The 15,353-nt window shown below is 42.1% G+C and overlaps 1 protein-coding gene across 1 annotated transcript in view; it reads right to left on the reverse strand.

Annotated features, from left to right (window-relative positions):
- LOC106593269 (plasma membrane calcium-transporting ATPase 2) overlaps positions 1 to 15,353 on the reverse strand; it is a 335,713-nt gene that overhangs the window by 137,885 nt on the left and 182,475 nt on the right. Inside the window, exon 10 of the mRNA XM_082959776.1 lies at positions 5,548 to 5,690. Coding sequence (XP_082815902.1) covers positions 5,548 to 5,690 — 143 coding nt within the window. The remainder of the gene's footprint in view (positions 1 to 5,547; positions 5,691 to 15,353) is intronic.

The following is a 15,353-nucleotide window of genomic DNA, read 5'->3' on the forward strand; positions in this document are numbered from 1 at the left end:
GCCAGCTGCCTCCAATTGGGAATCATACTAAAACACCAACATAGAAAAAACAAACTAGAACCCCACATAGAAAATATAAACTAGACTAAACCCCTAGTCATGCCCTACTAGTCCCCTAGTCATGCCCTACTCTACCATAGAAAATAAAGGCTTTCTATAGTCAGGATGTGACAGTACCCCCCCCAAAGGTGCGGACTCTGACCTCAAAACCTGAAACAAAAAGGGAGGGTTAGGGGGGATGTCTAGTGTCGGTCTGTTGCGGGGCGAAGTAACCACTCATCACGCGGATCCGCCAGCATCGGTGGCGGCTCTGGTGCGGGACGAAGAACCCGCTCATCCCGCAGATCCACCAGCATCGGGGGCGGCTCTGGTGCGGGACGAAGAACCTGGTCATCCCGCAGATGCAGCCATGGACCCAGGCTGAACACTGTGCCTGGACTGGACCTAGGTGCAGATGAAAACTCCTGTCATGGAGCGGGTCTGGACGCCGTGTTCGGACTGGACATCGGCGCAGAGGAAGACTCCTGCCATGGAGTGGGACTGGACGCCGTGTTCGGACTGGACATCGGCGCAGAGGAGGACTCCCGCCATGGAGCGGGACTGGACGCTGTGCCTGGACTGGGCACTAACGCAGAAGAAGACTCTGGCCTTGGAGCTGGACTGGACGCCGTGCTCAGACTGGGCATCGGCGCAGGTGAAGGCTCCGACCATGGAGCTGGAGGTTCCGGACCGTCTCAGGAGTTTCCGGACCGTGGACCGTCTCAGGAGGTTCTGGACCGTGGACCGTCTCAGGAGGTTCCGGACCGTGGACCGTCTCAGGAGGTTCCGGACCGTGGACCGTCACAGGAGGTTCCGGACCGTGGACCGTCTCAGGAGGTACTGCAGTGCATCTCCTCCTCATGGACTGCATCAGATTTTATCAGTTCTTGCTGTGAGATGTTACCCCTCTCTTCCACCAAGGCACCTGCAAGTTCCCGGAAAGTTCAGGGGGGAATGGCCCTAGCCCTCACCCTCCGATCCAACAGGTCCCAGACCTGCTCAATGGGATTGAGATCCAGGCTCTTTGCTGGCCATGGCAGAACACTGACATTCCTGTCTTGTAGGAAATCACACACAGAACGAGCAGTATGGCTGGTGGCATTGTCATGCTGGAGGGTCATGTCAGGATGAGCCTGCAGGAAGGGTACCACATGAGGGAGGAGGATGTCTTCCCTGTAACACACAGCGTTGAGATTACCTGCAATGACAACAAGCTCAGTCCGATGATGCTGTGACACACCGCCCAAGACCATGACGGACCCTCCACCTCCAAATGAATCCCGCTCCAGAGTACAGGCCTCGGTGTAACGCTCATTCCTTCGACGATAAATGCGAATCCAACCATTACCCCTGGTGAGACAAAACCGCGACTCGTCAGTGAAGAGCTCTTTTTGCCAGTCCTGTCTGGTCCAGCGACGGTGGGTTTGTGCCCATAGGCGACGTTGCCGGTGATGTCTGGTGAGGACCTGCCTTACAACAGGCCTAGAAGCCCTCAGTCCAGCCTCTATCAGCCTATTGTGGACAGTCTGAGCACTGATGGAGGGATTGTGTGTTCCTGGTGTAACTCAGGCAGTTGTTGTTGCCATCCTGTACCTGTCCCGCAGGTGTGATATTCGGATGTACCGATCCTGTACCGATCCGAGGACGATCAGCTGTCCGTCCTGTCTCCCTGTAGTGCTGTCTTAGGCGTCTCACAGTACGGACATTGCAATTTATTGCCCTGGCCACATCTGCAGTCCTCATGCCTCCTTGCAGCATGCCTAAGGCACGTTCACGCAGACGAGCAGGGACCCTTGGCATCTTTCTTTTGGTCTTTTAGAAAGGCCAGTAGAAAGGCCTTTTTAGTGTCCTAAGTTTTCATAAATGTGACCTTAATTGCCTACCGTCTGCAAGCTGTTAGTGTCTTAACGACCGTTCCACAGGTGCATGTTCATTAATTGTTTATGGTTCATTGAACAAGCATGGGAAACATTGTTTAAACCCTTTACAATGAAGATCTGTGAAGTTATTTGGATTTTTACAAATTATCTATGAAAGACAGGGTCCTGAAAAAGGGACGTTTCTATTTGTAAGTATGGTGTCGTGTTTGAAAGCAGCTTGGAATCAAAGAAAGCACCGGAACCACGGCGAAATCAGTGGAATCTCGCATTTTGCAACACAAGTTGAAAAAGCAGGTGATCAAACAAAACTTCGGACATCATTCATGACGTCCTTCTGATAAAGTGACACACGCATCGGCACACTGCTTCGAAGTTAGCTGCTTAGCGATTTCGACTCATGCTTCGGGAATCAAACGTAACATTACTATAAGAGAGAATAAGAAGAGGACTCTCTCATCGTTGTTTGTTTTGTATAATGGCTGCAAAATGCTAAGGTCTCAATCAAACCCCCATTTTGAGTCTATTGATCTGTTCCCTTTGGTACTTGGAGTGTTAGTGGTCATGTTGATAACTGTTACACTTTTTGTGTATTGCCTTTGTTATGCTAACTAAGCCTGCTTTATGGCTATGCTTGGTACCTTTGTTATGCTAGCTAAGCCTGCTTTATGGCTATGCTTGCTACCTTTGTTATGCTAACTAAGCCTGCTTTATGGCTATGCTTGCTACCTTTATTATGCTAACTAAGCCTGCTTTATGGCTACGCTTGCTACCTTTGTTATGCTAACTAAGCCTGCATTATGGCTACGCTTGCTGCCTTTGTTATGCTAACTAAGCCTGCTTTATGGCTACGCTTGCTGCCTTTGTTATGCTAACTAAGCCTGCTTTATGGCTACGCTTGCTGCCTTTGTAATGCTAACTAAGCCTGCTTTATGGCTATGCTTGCTACTTTTGTGAGCTTTATATTTTTATATTACTTGCCATGCGATGTAGTCATTAAAAAATCCGCCTGCTATAGCTTTGGTCTACTATGGCGCATGCTATTTCACCCCATCTGGCCATTCTTTAACCACTACTATATTTATGCATAGCTTTACCAATTTATATCCTTATTGGATTTGCATATTGTCATTGATTATTGCCATTAACAGCCGATTAGTTACGGATGTCTATTGCTGTTATTGCCCGTCATTATTATTTGCACCTTTCTGTCTCCTGAATCTAGAAAGACTCTTAGACTGAACTGTATCTCTGCCTGCTCTGCCTGCTCTGCCTGCTCTACCTGCTCTGCCTGCTCTACCTGCTCTGCCTGCTCTGCCTGCTCTACCTGCTCTACCTGCTCTGCCTCTACCTGCTCTGCCTGCTCTACCTGCTCTGCCTGCTCTGCCTGCTCTACCTGCTCTACCTGCTCTGCCCTGCCTGCTCTACCTGCTCTGCCTGCTCTGCCTGCTCTGTAGCCCTTTCCTGCATAATGACCCAGTGGATGGAATGTTATTCATATTAAACATAATTTCATAATTAATAAACATCACTTTTTTTTTTAAATACCGAAAATCCAGTTTTTCTGTCAAGAGGATTTTATTGTTTTCTAACATTTCATCTCTATTTCTGACAGAGTTGAGTCCATAACCATGTGTGTGAGGTGTATACTTTTGTAGGGAGGACATGAAGGAAATGTATGTGTAGGCTGTACGGCGTTGTTGCTGTTGGTTTATTCCTGTGAGCAACCATTTTGTGGCCATGCTGTCTTGAAGAAATGTTTGGGGTGTGGTCGATAGTTCTGTCTGATATGTGTTGAGTTTGACCGTCAGTGAGTTCATTCATGTCACAATCTTCAAGATGTTCATTATGTCCAGTCAGTTTATTGGCAGCGCCCTCCAATAAGGTGACTGTCTTTAAGGAAAGTCATTTGTATTTCTAAAATATCAATTTTTTTATACAGTGCATTTAGAAATTATTCAGACCCCTTGACTTTTTCCACATTTTGTTACGTTACAGCCTTATTCTAAAATTGATTACATTGTTTTTTTCCTTCAATCTACACACAATACCCCCAAATGACAAAGCAAAAACAGGTTTTTAGAAATTTTAGCAAAGTTATTAAAAATAAAAAGCTGAAATATCATATTTCCATAAGTATTCAGACCCTTTACTCGGTGCTTTGTTCAGCACCTTTGGAAGCAATTACAGTCTTGAGTCTTCTTGGGTATAACGCTACAAGCTTGGCACACCTGTATTTTGGGAGTTTCTCCCATTCTTCTCTGCAGATCCTCTCAAGTTCTGTCAGGTTGGATGGGGAGCATCGCTGCACAGCTATTTTCAGTTGTCTCCAGAGATGTTCGATCGGGTTGAAGTCCGGGCTCTGGCTGGGAAGTCAAGGACATTCAATAGACTTGTCCCGAAGCCACTCCTGCATTGTCTTGGCTGTGTGTTTAGGGTTGTTGTCCTGTTGGTTATTCATTACACTTTGGATGGTGTTTTTATACACCCAGTCACTACAAAGATACAGGCGTCCTTCCTAACTCAGTTGCTGGAGAGAAAGCAAACCGCTCAGGGATTTCGCTATGAGTCCAATGGTGACTTTAAAAGGGTTCCCGAGTGGCTCAGCATCTCAGTGATAGAGGCGTCACTACAGACCCTGGTTTGATTCCAAGCTGTATCACAACCAGACGTGATTGGGAGTCCCATAGGGCGGCTCACAATTGGCCCAGTGTCGTCCGGGTTTGGCCGGGCTAGGCTATCATTGTAAATAAGATTTTGTTTTAACTGACTTGCCTAGTTAAATAAAGTTTAAATAAAATAAAAAATGTAAAACACAAGTCCAAATCTACATTGGAGTTGCTTACCAAGAAGGCAGTGCATGTTCACGAGTTACAGTTTTGACTTAAGTCTACTTGAAAATCTACGGCTAGACCTGAAAACGGTTGTCTAGCAATGATCAACAACTAATTTGACAGAGCTTGAAGAATTTGTTTAAAGAATAATGTGCAAATATTGCACCATCCAGGTGTGGAAAGCTCTTAGAAACGTACCCAGAAAGACTCACATCTGTAATCGCCGCCAAAGGTGCTTCTACAAATTATTGACTCAGGGGTGTGAATACTTATGTAAATGAAATATTTCTGTATTTCATTTTCAATACATTTGCAAAAAAGTGTAAAAACATATTTTTACTTCGTCATTATTGGGTATTGTGTGTAGATGGGTGAGAGAAAAAATAATCAATTGAATCCATTTTAAATTCAGGCTGTAACACAACAAAATGTTGGATGAAGTAAAGGGGTATGAATGCTTTCTGAGGGCACGGAAGCACTACACCATCGAGGAATACTACAGTGTGAAGTATAGGATTCTACAGTATACTACAGTTAACCTCAGAATTCTACATATAGTACTATAGTAAACTGAAGTATGTTGTTGTGTGGGATGGCTCAATCACAAATTGCCCGACATGCACTACATAACTGTGTAGATCTTATTTGACAGCGGGTTAGTGATAGAGTTAGTGATTGGCCAATTGGAAGTTCCCGGCATATTGCTTGCTACCCGCTACTGTTATTCCTCTACCCTCTCAGATCTCTAACAAACAAGTACAGTGTTTACCCAAACATACACACCCATCCTCACGTACCTTGACAGAGTAGGCCAGTGATATGGTGACAGCGAGCGGCAGCCCCTCAGGTACAGCCACCACCAACACAGTCACTCCGATGATGAAGAACTTGACAAAGTACTGGACATAGACTGGAGTACACTCTGCTAGCCACACACGACCTGGAAACATCAACTTATTAAATATTACGTTATTATTACTATATACAGTGCATTCTGAAAGTATTCAGACCCCTTGACCTTTTTTCCACATTTTGTTAAATTATAGCCTTATTCTAAAATTCATTAAATATTTGTTTCACATCAATCTACACACGATAACCCATTAATGAGAAAGTGAAACCAGGTTTTTGACATTTTTGCAAAATCATTAACAATAAAAGCAGAAAGGAGGTGACCAAAAACCCGATGGTCACTCTGACAGAGCTCCAGAGTTCCTCTGTGGAGATGGGTTAACCTTCCAGAAGGACAACCATCTCTGCAGCACTCCACCAATCAGGTCTTTATGGTAGAGTGGCCAGACTGAAGCCAGTCCTCAGTAAAAGGCACATGACAGCCCGCTTGGAGTTTGCCAAAAGGTACCTAAAGGACTCTCAGACCATGAGAAACAAGATTCTCTGGTCTGATGAAACCAAGATTGAATTCTTTGACCTAAATGCCAACCATCACATCTGGAGGAAACCTGGCACCATCCCTACGGTGAAGCATGGTGGTGGCAGCATCTTGCTGTGGGGATGTTTTTCAGCAGCAGGGAGACTAGTCAGGATCGAGTGGAAGATGAACAGAGCAAAGTACAGAGAGATTGTTGATGAAAACCTGCTCCAGAGCGCTCAGGACTTCAGACTGGGGCTGAAGGTTCACCTTCCAACAGGACAACAACACTAAGCACACAGCCAAGACAATGCAGGAGTGGCTTTGGGACAATTCTCTGAATGTCCTTGAGTGGCCCAGCCAGAGCCCAGACTTGAACCTGATCGAACATCTCTGGAGAGACCTGGAAATAGCTGTGTAGTGACGCTCCCCATTTAACCTGAAAGAGCTTGAGAGGATCTACAGAAAAGAATGGGAGAACCTCCTCAAATACAGGTTTGGCAAACTTGTAGCGTCATACCCAAGAAGACTCGAGGCTGTAATCGTTGCCAAAGGTGCATCAACAAAGGTTCTGAATAGTTATGTAAATGTATTAATTCAGTTTTTTATTTTTAATAAATTTACAAACATTTCTAAAAACCTATTTTGCTTTGTCATTATTGGGTATTGTGTGTAAATTGAGGGAAAAAATATATTAATCAATTTTAGAATAAGGCTGTAACGTAACGAAATGTGGAAAAAGTAAAGGGGTTTGAATACTTTCTGAGTGCACTGCATACAGAGTGGATCTGCTAGACAAGATTATTATATATATATATATATATATATATATATATATATATATATATATATATATATATATATATATATATATATATATATACATACATACACACACACATATACACAGGAATACACTCTGCTAGCCACAAACGACCTGGAAACAACAACAAAATATTAAATATTATATTATATTAAAATATATATACAGGAATACACTCTGCTAGCCACACACAACCTGTAAACAACCTGTAAACAACAACAACATAATAAATATTAAATATTATATTAATCTATATTAAAATATATATACAGGAATACACTCTGCTAGCCACACACAACCTGTAAACAACAACAACATAATAAATATTAAATATTATATTAATCTATATTAAAATATATATACAGGAATACACTCTGCTAGCCACACACAACCTGTAAACAACAACAACATAATAAATATTAAATATTATATTAATCTATATTACAATATATATACAGGAATACACTCTGCTAGCCACACACAACCTGTAAACAACAACAACATTTTAAATGTTACATTAAGATTATATATATACACTCATACACAGGAATACACTCTGCTAGCCACAAACAACCTGGAAACAACAAAATATTAAATATTATATTAATCTATATGAATATTATTATGTATACAGGAGTACACTCTGCTAGACACACACAACCTATAAACAACAACAACAACAACAACAAAATATTAAATATTATATTAATCTATATTAATATTATTAGATATAAAGGAGTACACTCTGCTAGACACACACAACCTGTAAACAACAACAACATAATAAATATTGTATTTCTTAAATGATTGACACCCTTGATAAAGATAGGCTATAATGCCTGTATAAAAGAAATATTGAAAATATTGAGATAAATTGTATGCAAAAAAAAATGAGGAAATTATTTTATTTAATACTACTACAATAAAATACAATACAATACAATACAATACAATACTACTGCTCAGAGAAAGCGATTCTGTTAAACAAGTAGTATTATTTTTTTCTCAAAAAGGTAGCAGTCAAAATGAATGACACCCTTAAAGATTCTTATAAATGAAGGAGTCATAGTTTAGTATTTGGTCCGATATTTCTAGCACGCAATCACTACACTAAGCTTGTGACTCAAAAAAAAACCTTGTTGGATGCATTTGCAGGTAGTTTTGGTTGTGTTTCAGATTATTTTGTGCCCAATTGAAATTAATTGTAAATAATATATTGTGTGATATTGGAGTCACTTTTAGATATTTTCTTCTATTTTCACAACCGGAATTTGTCCGCAGTAGTTGGGGGTGGCGCGAAAGAGATGTGTTTTGATGAATAAATATAAAATAAAATAAACAAGTTGTGCGTATGTCGAGGTTTAGCCCCTCACTGGCCAATAAGAACATGCTCCATAGCTAATTATGTGGTTGTTTTAAATTGTGTATTTACAATGTTTTATTTATTGCATTGTCATCAACTCCAATTTGAATGGTAGCTTATTATAGCCTAGTTCGTAAAATAGCCTGACACATATTTGCTAAATATTTTGAAAATGTTTGCGGTCCACATTATTCTAATTGCATTGCTTCAATATGGAAATACATTGTTAAACATAGGCCAGAGCATTCGCTAAGTATTCAGACCCCTTGACTTTTTCCACATTTTGTTACGTTACAGCCTTATTCTAAAATGGATGAAATTAAAAAACTTCCTCATCAGTCTACACACAATACTACATATTGACAAAGTGAAAACAGGTTCATAACATGTTTTGCAAATGTATTAAAAATAAAAACAGAAATATCTTATTTAAATAAGTATTCTAACCCATTGCTATGAGACTCGAAATTGAGCTCAGGTGCATCCTGTTTCCATTGATCATCCTTGAGATGTTTCTACAACTTGATTGGAGTCCACCTGTGGTAAATTCAATTGATTGGACATGATTTGGAAAGACACATACCTGTCTATATAAGGTCCTATAGTTAACAGTGCATGTCAGAGCAAAAACCAAAGTCATGAGGTCGAAGGAATTGTCCATACAGCTCTGAGACAGGATTGTGTCACGGCACAGATCTGGGGAAAGGTACCAAAAATATTCTGCCGCATTGAAGGTCCCCAAGAACACAGTGGCCTCCATCATTACTGAAGTTAAGAAGTTTGGAACCACCAAGACTCTTCCTAGAGCTGGCCACCTGGCCAAACTGAGCCATCAGGGGAGAAGGACCTTGGTCAGGGAGGTGACTAAGAACCCAATGGTCACTCTGACAGAGCTCCAGACTTCCTCTGTGGAGATGAGATAACCTTCCAGAAGGACAACCATCTCTGCAGCACTCCACCAATAAGGCCTTTATGGTAGAGTGGCCAGACGGAAGCAACTCCTCAGAAAAAGGCACATGACAGCCCTCTTGGAGTTTACCAAAAGGCAGTTAAAGGACTCTAAGACCATGAGAAACAATATTCTCTGGTTTGATGAAACCAAGATTGAACTCTGCCCTGAATGCCAAGCGTCACATCTGGAGGAAACCTGGCACCATCCCTACGGTGAAGCATGGTGGTGGCAGCATCATGCTGTGGGGTTTTGTTTCAGCGGCAGAGACTGCGAGACAAGTCAGGATCGAGGGAAAGGTGAACGGAGCAAAATACGGAGAGGTCCTTGATGAAAACCTGCTCCAGAGCACTCAAGACCTCAGACTGGGGGCGAAGGTTCACCTTCCTGGAAGCCAGTGGAGTGTGCGGAGGAGTGGGGGTGACATGAAAGAACTTGGGAAGGTTGAACATCAGGCGGGCTATGGAATTCTGGATAATCTGCAGAGGTTTGATGGCACAAGCGGGGTGCCCAGCCAACAGCGAGTTGCAGGGGTCCAGACAGGACTGGTTCCTGTGTGAGGTAGGGACGTACTCTACAGATGTTCCTCTTCCTGTGTGAGGTAGGGACGTACCCTACGGATGTTCCGCTTCCTGTGTGAGGTAGGGTCGTACTCTACGGATGTTTCACTTCCTGTGTGAGGTAGGGTCGTACTCTACGGATGTTGTAGAGCATGAACCTGCAGGAGCGAGTCACTGGATTGATGTTTGCAGAGAACGACAGGGTGTTGTCCTGTTCAGGGTCACGCCAAGGTTCTTTGCACTCTGTGGGAGGGGGACAACGTGGAGCTGTCAACCGTGATGGAGAGGTCTTGGAGAGGGCCGGCCTACCCTGGGAGGAAGAGTAACTCTGTCTTGTTAACCTTGAGGTGGTGGGCCGACATCCAAGCTGAGACTTCTGCCAGGCCACCTGGGTGTCAGAAGGGGAAAGGAGAAAAGTAGTTGAGTGTCATCCAAATAGTAATGATAGAAGAGACCATGTGAGGATATGACGGAGCCAAGTGACTGTGTGTATAGAGAGAAGAGGAGAGGGACTAGAACCGAGCCCTGGGGGACACCAGTTGTGAGAGTACATGGTGCAGACAGAGATTAGAGCGGCCTGCCAGGTAGGATGCATTTCTAATAAGGGATTATAATGATGACAGAACTACGTGAATTTGTATTTTGAATTTCCTGGTCGCACATTTCGATTTGTGGTTGCAACTACGATTCGTGTGTAATTTTATTTTTCAAGCTTGTATCATGAGGTGTGAAAGATTTAACAATGGGTATAAAACTTATAATTTGACATTTGAATGCATTCAATAGGCTTTGAATTATTACAAATTCATTTACATGTATGAATATTCTGATGTTAATCAAAAATACACTTGCAGATTTTGAAGCTGCATGCGCTTGTGAGTTCTGTCACTGTCGTCACGTTACCAAGAGATTCTAAAAAAAAAAAAATTGTAGAAAGTTTAGTAAGTTTGTAGAAAAACATTTGCAAGTAAAAATGTTTATTTGACCTGGGGGCAGGAGCTTTTACTCCTGACCAATCAGTTCCATCTGTCAAAAACACATTCGCCTAAACATTGGCTGGATTGTTCCATCAATCAAATCTCAGGAAGTAGCTACCCACATGGGTAATAGAGGATGAGTAAAATAAAACGATCTACTTGAACGTAATCGTCTCGTTTATCTGTGTGAACAGATTTTTTTTTGTGATGTCATGACTGTAGTTTTCTTATCATGTGAAATATAATTGTACTTTTCGGAGGAACTCCAGACCAGCCATTGCATTGACAGCAACTATTGGGCTCCTGAGTGGCACAGCGGTCTAAGACCCTACATCTCAGTACAAGAGGCGTCACTGCAGTGCCTGGTTTGAATCCAGGCTGCATCACATCCGGCTGTGATTGGGAGTCCCGTAGGGTGGTCCAAAATTGGCCGGGGTAAGCCGTCATTGTAAATAAGAATTTGCTCTTAACTGACTTGCCTAGTTAAATAAAGGTAAATATTACATTAGCTAGCTGGCCTCTGACATTCATACAAGCTTTACTATCAACTGGTTAGCTTTATCAATCAGCTTTAGATGCGAGGCGAAAACAAACATATTTGCTAGTTAACCATCTTATTGAAACCATCTGCCTAACTACTTCCTGCATCACTCGGGGCCGGCATCCCGGAGTTGCCTCTTCGCTGTTGACGTTGAGACTGGACAGAGGAACTCTGCCTAGAAGGCCAGCATCCCGGAGTCGCCTCTTCGCTGTTGACGTTGAGACTGGTGTTTTGCGGGTACTATTTAATGAAGCTGCCAGTTGAGGACTTGTGAGGCGTCTGTTTCTCAAACTAGACACTATAATGTACTTGTCCTCTCGCTCAGTTGTGCACCGGGGCCTCCCACTCCTCTTTCAATTCTGGTTAGAGACAGTTTGTGCTGTTCTGTGAAGGGAGTAGTACACAGCGTTGTACGAGATCTTCAGTTTCTTGGAAATTTCTTGCATGGAATAGCCTTCATTTCTCAGAACAAGAATAGACTGACGAGTTTCAGAAGAAAGGTCTTTGTTTCTGGCCATTTTGAGACTGTAATCGAACCCACAAATGCTGATGCTCCAGATACTCAACTAGTCTAAAGAAGGCCAGTTTTATTGCTTCTTTAATCAGAACAACAGTTTACAGCTGTGCTAACTTAATTGCTAAAGAGTTTTCTAATGATCAGGTAGCCTTTTAAAATGATCAACTAGGATTAGCTAACACAACGTGCCATTGGAACACAGGAGTGATGGTTACTGATAATGGGCCTCTGTACGCCTATGTAGATATTCCATTAAAAATCTGCCGTTTCCAGCTACAATAGTCATTAACAACATTAACAATGTCTACACTGTATTTCTGATCAATTTGATGTTATTTTAATGAATATAAAAATAGCTTTTCTTTCAAAAACAAGGACATTTCTAAGTGATCCCAAGCTTTTGAACGGTAGTGTATATGCTAGCTATATTTGTTACTGACTTTTGAACACTTGTCAAACTACTTCCTTCCACTTCCTGTTTATTGATTTAATTGTTGACTGAAAGAAGTTGGAAAGAAAAATGGACCTTCTAATTTCACAGCAAATAGGCTATTGGCTGGTATCATTTGGCTGATGTGCACATTTTTATTTAACTAGGCAAGTCAGTTACAAATTCTTACTTACAATGACAGCCTACCCCGGGCCAAACCCAGACGATGCTGGGCCAATTGTGCGCTGCCCTATGGGACTCCCAATCACGGTCGGTTGTGATACAGCCTGGAATCGAACCAGGGTCGGTAGTGACACCTCTAGCACTGAGATGCAATGCCTTAGACCTCTGCACCACTCGGGAGCCCTCATAAACATGAGTGTTTAATTAGCCTACTTAGCCAAGTTACCGGCTAAGCTTATTGTTATTCATGTTTTTGTTGTCATTGCATTTCAGGTGGAGAGGGAGTCAGATCACTAGAAAGCAACACGCTAGCAGACCACCACAGGACCCTAGAGGTGTTACAGTCAATGCTTATGAACTGGATATTGGATGTCAATTTATGTTCAGCAACATACATGTACAGTAAATACTAACACGTCTTTGGTGATGAAAGGGACGTCATCTATTTATTGTCATCTCTCCATCAGGCCACTGCTGTGACAAGGGCCTGGATGGTGACACATCTTCTTCAAGCAGCCTGCCTGAATACTGGGGATTTCAGTGGTACCGTCCCTTTGTTTACAGCAAGAGTCTCCTGATCATTTAACATGTACTGTATGTAACCACTCAAATTCATAGAAAACTGCTTCAAACATAAGGACTGACTTATAGTATAGTCCCTTGTCTCTGGCTGCGTTGAGACAGGCAGCCCAATTCTGATATTCTTTCCACTAATTGGTATTTTGACCAATCACATCAGATCTTTTTCAGTGCTGATCTGATTGGTCAAATTAGTGGAAAAAAGATCAGACTTGGGCTGCCTGTCTTGTCTGGGATATCGAGGATCAGGAGAGATCGCAGGTAGGTGGTCAGAAGGCTGTGGAGAGATCGCAGGTAGGTGGTCAGAAGGATCAGGAGAGATCGCAGGTAGGTGGTCAGAAGGCTGTGGAGAGATCGCAGGTAGGTGGTCAGAAGGCTGTGGAGAGATCGCAGGTAGGTGGTCAGAAGGATCTGGAGAGATCACAGGTAGGTGGTCAGAAGGATGTGGAGAGATCGCAGGTAGGTGGTCAGAAAGCTGTGGAGAGATCGGAGGTAGATGGTCAGAAGGCTGTGGAGAGATCGCAGGTAGTTGGTCAGAAGGCTGTGGAGAGATCGCAGGTAGGTGATCAGAAGGATGTGGAGAGATCGCAGGTAGGTGGTCAGAAGGATCTGGAGAGATCGCAGGTAGGTGGTCAGAAGGCTGAAAGCTGAATATTCTGCCTCTGTAGCACCTGTAAAGAGATGGATAGAGGTACTGAATGCTAAGTCATGCATATTTTATTACATACAATGAGATCCAAGTATTAGGACAATGAATTTGTTGTTGTTTTGGCTTTATACTCCAGCACTTTGGATTTGAAATGATACAATGACTGAGGTTAAAGTGCAGACTGTCAGCTTTAATATGAGGGTATTTTCATCCATATTGGGTGAACCGTTTAGAAATTACGGCACTTTTTGTAGTCACTTTTATTGTAAATAAGAATATGTTTCTAAACACTTCTACATTAATGTGGATGATACCATGATTACCGATCATCCTGAATGAATTGTGAAAAATTATGAGTGCAAAGGTTACAGACGCACAAATATCACCCCCCAACCTCTGTTATTGTAATGGGGAGAGGTTAGCATGTCTTGGGGTTATGATATAAAATGCTAACCTCCCCTGTTATTGTAATGGTGAGGGGTTAGCATGTCTTGATGGGTATGATATAAAATGCTAACCTCCCCTGTTATTGTAATGGTGAGAGGTTAGCATGTCTTGGGGGTATGATATAAAACGCTAACCTCCCCTGTTATTGTAATGGTGAGAGGTTAGCATGTCTTGGGGGTATGATATAAAATGCTAACCTCCCCTGTTATTGTAATGGTGAGAGGTTAACATGTCTTGGAGGTATGATATAAATTGCTAACCTCCCCTGTTATTTTAATGGTGAGAGGTTAGCATGTCTTGGAGGTATGATATTTATGCGTCTGTAACTTTCCCATTCATCATTATTCACGATAATTCATGCTAGCATCCCAATTAATGTATTAGTGTTTAGAAGCATTCTATTGTTATTTACAAATAAAGTGACTCCAAAAGTACAATACATTATTTACCATTCAAATAAATTCTAAATTGAACCAAAAAAACTTGCCACAGTTGATTCCCCTGGGACAGAAACCACCCACGTCTGTGTTAATGAATGAGCTTTCCAAGTTACACGTTTTCCTACAATTCTGAATGATAGAAATAAGATCCACACATTATTCTCCATCTAACCTTGTGAATAATCTCCAAGATGTTTTACCTGATGTCTGTCTGGGTGTTAAGGATGTGCTTCAACCTGAGTAAAAGAGGAGAGGGGGAAGAAATTCATCTCACTGCTCAAATTTCAGTGCTGGTTCAAGTTGCTGGGAACCACAACTTTTTTTTTTTTTACATATTCATAAACTTGATCAAGTTGTCACCATTTACTTTTAACTAGCTAATCTATTTGCTGTCAAATTGAGAATGTAACTTTTTCAGTCACCAACTAATAAATAAACTGGTAGTGGAATGAAGTAGTTTGACAAAAAGTGTTCAAAAGTCATCAACATGTCGTTAAAATATAGATAGAGCAAATATATCCTTTTTATTTTCTAGAAACGTTACTAACATTAGCTACAATGCAGTGATGATGGTGGGAGGTAACTAGCTAGCTTTCCCCCAGCAGGTTCAATCTAGCTAGCCATCTATCTAGCTAACGGCATTTAGCAGCTTTATCAATCCGATGGTTATTAACTAACAATTATATTTGTTTTCCTCTTGCAACTAAAGCAGTCTGATAAAGCTATGATGAATGGCAGAGGCCAGATAGCTAACGCAATAGTTAGGAGTTCGTATG

This window comes from Salmo salar, chromosome 13, assembly GCF_965601325.2.
Source record: "Salmo salar chromosome 13, fSalSal1, whole genome shotgun sequence".
NCBI lineage: Eukaryota > Metazoa > Chordata > Actinopteri > Salmoniformes > Salmonidae > Salmo > Salmo salar.